Source organism: Somniosus microcephalus, chromosome 3 (genome assembly GCF_052327205.1).
Source record: "Somniosus microcephalus isolate GS21.2 chromosome 3, FLI_Smic_1.0, whole genome shotgun sequence".
Lineage (NCBI taxonomy): Eukaryota > Metazoa > Chordata > Chondrichthyes > Squaliformes > Somniosidae > Somniosus > Somniosus microcephalus.
The window spans coordinates 191,885,299-191,890,052 of record NC_140989.1 but is presented as its reverse complement, the minus strand read 5'-3'; the positions used below and the strand labels follow the sequence as shown (position 1 = coordinate 191,890,052).

At 44.7% G+C, this 4,754-nt stretch overlaps 1 protein-coding gene across 1 annotated transcript; it reads left to right on the top strand.

Annotated features, from left to right (window-relative positions):
* The first annotated feature begins 708 nt into the window (after positions 1 to 708).
* Positions 709 to 4,424, top strand: LOC147121642 (5-hydroxytryptamine receptor 1B-like). Its single transcript, XM_085977694.1, has one exon. The coding sequence runs from the start codon at positions 1,564 to 1,566 to the stop codon at positions 2,695 to 2,697; it is 1,134 nt and encodes a 377-aa protein (XP_085833820.1). The 5' UTR covers positions 709 to 1,563; the 3' UTR covers positions 2,698 to 4,424.
* Positions 4,425 to 4,754: the final 330 nt, after the last annotated feature.

Genomic DNA, 4,754 nt, shown 5'->3' with positions numbered 1-4,754 from the left:
CTATAAAGAAAGTTATTCCAGGGAGCTGGATACATTCGGGTATGATTGTTTTCTGGGGTTACCTTAGAGACCTCAGGTTTTGTGTCAATGGCTCTCACAGGGTTGGTTTTTAAGCAACTGTATGGAATCCCCCCTCCCCCCTTTGTGACACAGCACTGACATCTCCGAGTATATATCACACACAGCAATGTCCCCCCTTGACCCAGCCTTCCAACTGCGCGGCTGAACCGTAAGCTAGTCAGTCTTCACTTCCACTTTGACTATCTCCAGAGATCTGCCGGGAAGAGCCGTAACTACCAGTGATGCATAAGTAAGAGGCAATTTATAAACATGATGGAGGACACACAGGAGTCTGCTCTTTGCATTGATATTATCACTAATATTCTCTTTGATAGGATCCAAGATTAATGCAAGAATATTGATGCCTGGTCTAGTTTCAGCACCAATAGCTAACAGTCTCAGGTAAAGCTGCACATGACACGGTGGCTCAGGAACTACACTGAGTTTGATGTATGTGTGTATGTTGAAGTGTCGCCGCTTTCAGGGGGAATTGGGTAGCGGGAGTTCTTAACAAAAGCTGAAAGGTGTAGATAGTTAAACGTGTGGAAAGATAATCTACCAGTCGACTGTCGAAAACGTCCTTCCATCAGAATCGTCACTCCAGCCTATGTACGTCAACCAGTGCAGCCTCTCTGATAGTCATTTCCCCCAAAGGATCTGGCCGAGCGATCAGGTGCAGAAAGATGAAGAGGTACGGTGACCCAGAGGAGGCGGCTCGCTGTGCGGGAGGACGAGTAGCGGAGGGACAGCGCTTCAGTTCGCCTCTCCGTGTGGGAGGGTCGCTATAAATGAAGGCGGAGAGTGCGGACCAGACACATTGCCTACACGCTTCACTAAACCCCGCTCTACTCTAACCCCATAATACGGCAGCGACTGAATCTCAACCAATTCAGGGGAGAACACTCCAACAACCCAAAGAAGATATTTGCCGCGTCGAGATGTACAAACGGCACACCGAACGGCACAAAGAAATGAACCTGAACCTGGTGGACCCTGGATTTGGCCAGCGTCTAAGGTGAAGATTACAGACGAAGTATATGTTGTATCCGGAGGTGGCAATCAATCTTTATTTAGATTATTAAATAAACCGAGCTCCTGTGTTGAACAGTTGAAAGGCGAAAGTCAGTCGGACAATTGTTCTCCAGTCAGGTGAAAGTGAATGACCCAGCAATGTTTAGTCTCAGCATGAAGAAGTTTACATTTTAAAGCAATTGCGCCGTGTTCAGGCGGTTTCGCTATTCTGCAGCATACCGGCTTGAGCGAAGTGTTTGGGAGTCCCTGGCATTCGCTTTCTCTTATTCCCAACATACACGGGCACCTGATTCAGCCAATGTGATGCAGACTCTGCATTCCTCAGCCCCAATAAGCGACACCCCGCTATTTTGCCAACTGGACATCTTAGAGTAAAATGCCACTGGATATTGGCAAGTAATGCACGTGTGTATCCATGCCGAGAGGCGCAGTTTATTGTTCTCATCGATTTTGTGATTCCCAATCTGGGGAATGATGAACCAATCAACCGAATGTCGGGGACCAAACAGCGTTGACTTGCAGACTAATTGGAAGCACACAAACTGCAGCACACAACTCGACACTGCAGCTGGGGGCGGCATTACAGCCTTGGGCATTTCTGTCTCGGTTTTCCTGTGCCTCATCACCCTGGCGACTGTGTTGTCCAACGGGTTTGTGATCGCTACCATCTACCAGGCCAGGAAGCTCCACACTCCCGCCAATATCCTGATCGCCTCTCTGGCGGTCACTGATCTCCTGGTCTCCATATTAGTCATGCCTATAAGCATTGTCTACACAGTCAGCGGGACCTGGAACTTAGGACAAGTAGTCTGTGATATCTGGTTGTCTTCAGATATCACCTGTTGCACCGCCTCAATCCTCCATTTATGTGTGATCGCTTTGGACAGGTACTGGGCCATCACAGATGCGGTTGAGTACTCGATCAAGAGAACCCCTGAACGAGCCACTGGGATGATAGTCACCGTGTGGGTGATCTCGATTTGTATTTCCATCCCACCTTTATTCTGGAGACAGGCCAAAGCAGGAGCGCTGACGGAGTGCACGGTCAACACCGACCAAATCTTCTACACCATCTACTCCACTTTCGGAGCCTTCTACATCCCCACATTGCTGCTCATCGCTCTGTACGGGAGGATCTACGTGGAGGCGAAGTCCAGAATCCTCAAGCAGACACCAAAGAAGACGGGCAAGAGGCTGACCACGGCTCAGCTAGTAACCGACTCCCCGGGATCATCTTCACTGTCTTCGGTAAACTCTCGGGCCACCGAGGCTTCCAGCGAGACCGGTTCTCCTGTCTACTTAAACCACGTCAAAATCAAAGTTTCCGATGCTCTTTTGGAGAGGAAGCGGATCTCGGCGGCCAGGGAGAGGAAGGCGACGAAAACGTTGGGGATAATCTTAGGGGCCTTCATCGTGTGCTGGCTGCCCTTCTTCATCATCACCCTGGTGATGCCCATCTGCAAGGAAGCTTGCTGGTTCCATCATACCATCTTTGACTTCTTCAATTGGCTGGGGTATCTAAATTCCCTCATCAATCCCATCATCTACACCATGTCCAACGAAGACTTCAAGCAGGCTTTCCAGAAACTCACCCGGTTTAGATGACTGTGCATCATGAGCTAGTCTCACAATTGTACAAGTAAGGTCACTGAAACACTGCCCCTTTTAGCCTTTTCTCTCTCTCTCTATACTGTATTTTTTAAACGGTATCAAAAGTTAAGGTTGTATGGTAACTCTTCCCGCAGTATCTTAGCAACCACACCAGGTGTTTGCAACATTTGATTTCGCCCTGTGTTCCACAATATACATAAGCACAGCATTGCCGGGGAATACAACAGCTATATCTGTGGCGTGGATCGGTCAGTAAATGGGACGAATGCGCCGTGCCATTTATTGACCTAAAAAATCAGAATGTCCAATCAAAAGTATATCTTAATATATCTGCAGTTAGACATCAAAGAGCGATCTTTATGCTATGGCCTTTCTATACAACATTCAGCGAAAGAGTCGTTCTGGATATATTTACTATCCACAGATACTTGATGATGAGATACTGATTCACTTCGGCGAGATGCCCAGGTAATTCCATATTTGAAGCATGCGGCACATTTCTGGATCTGATCATCGGTAGATTCTTCGCCATTGCCCCGCAGGACGAAACTGATACATCTGAAGTAGCTTTGGTCGACTTTGAGATTCCGCCTTTTCAAAGCTTAGTCTCTTCTAAACCGAAGTTTTGGTTGTTTTAAAACAAAGCACAAGGAGGCTAACAAGAGGGATGCTGCAGCTTTGAAATACAATTTGAATTAAATATATACATATCTCGGGTTATATTGCTTTGATCCTACATGCACATTGAGCAGCATATTTTGAAAGTATTCTGCATTTAAAAACTCACATTATTGAATGCCAAAAACAAACTTTAATAAATAGCATATAATCTCTACATGTTGATGCTACCTGGCTACCTGTAGTTTGAAATCACGGGAAGCCGACTACAGGTTCAGCCACATAAATCTTAAAGTTATCAACATGGTGTCTGTGCTTTCTCCGCACATATACTTTAATTGTGTTATTGCAGCTCGGTACTTGGCAGTACAAATAAAACATCGTTTTTGCTAACCCTCGTTTTTACTCCTGTTGATCACGTATTGATAACCGATATTAAAAATTGACCAAGACAGATATGTCATAAAAGCTTTCAAATCGTGAACGAAACTAGATAAATCCCATTTTTTAAACAAATGACAGACTTTTATTTTGCAAATTCACTCCAATTCCACTCAAGAAAGCTCCATTTTTTTACATCGAGAACCATGCAAACCTTTGGGATAAAATATATAAAAAAACAGATGAAATAATCAAGTTGGGGGAAAGGACATTGTGTGGATTTTTGTTCTTGAAGGATTACAACATAAACCAATGAAGGTATATTCTTGGTAGAGGAAACTTACATTACCCATGAGTATATTGTAATACAATTATTGTTTGTAACTATGGTAAGCCTCTTAGCTTAAAGAACTGGGTTGTAGGGAACATACAGAAAATGTGAAATCGCTTTAAAACTGTCAATACAAAATTATCCTTGTACATATTGCCTAACCAGTAAGAGACTGCAATTTTCCGCATGTAAACAAGGGACTGGAGTTACTTAATAAATGCTGAGAAAGCAAACTTTAGTTTGATTCATTATTGATTGCCAGCCTCTTGCATCATTACAGTATTTTGCCAGTTAAAAGGTCCAGTTTATTGATAAGTAAATGGTATCTGATCATAACAGTGTACACCAGACATTCAAACTCATGTTATTCACTCAGTAAGGCCACCAACATTCAGGGTAAATTAGAATTACTGGGGGTTAATTTGGATAGCACCTGAAAGCAGCCGTGGGGATCGCGATGTGCCCATTCAATGAAATGCAGGCAGCACACCAACTTTGTACTGCCTGCTCATTATCATGATTTCTGAGTGCAGCCATCACTGACCGTGTTGTTCATTGGCTGCATGCATCAGCAGGGGGCCTAATGTCGTTATTTGCTAGCATTACTTAAAGCTAGCCTGCACCTCATAAGGGAAGGTGCATTGTGGCTGCTGGAGGTGCTGACATTATTCAGAATAGTGCTGTGTAAAAAAGAACAACGGCTGACCATGGGAGAGAGCAA

What these genes read in the sequence shown, in the direction of transcription:
- LOC147121642 (XM_085977694.1), top strand. Translation starts at nt 1,564, where the DNA reads ATGATGAACCAATCAACCGAATGTCGGGGACCAAACAGCGTTGACTTG.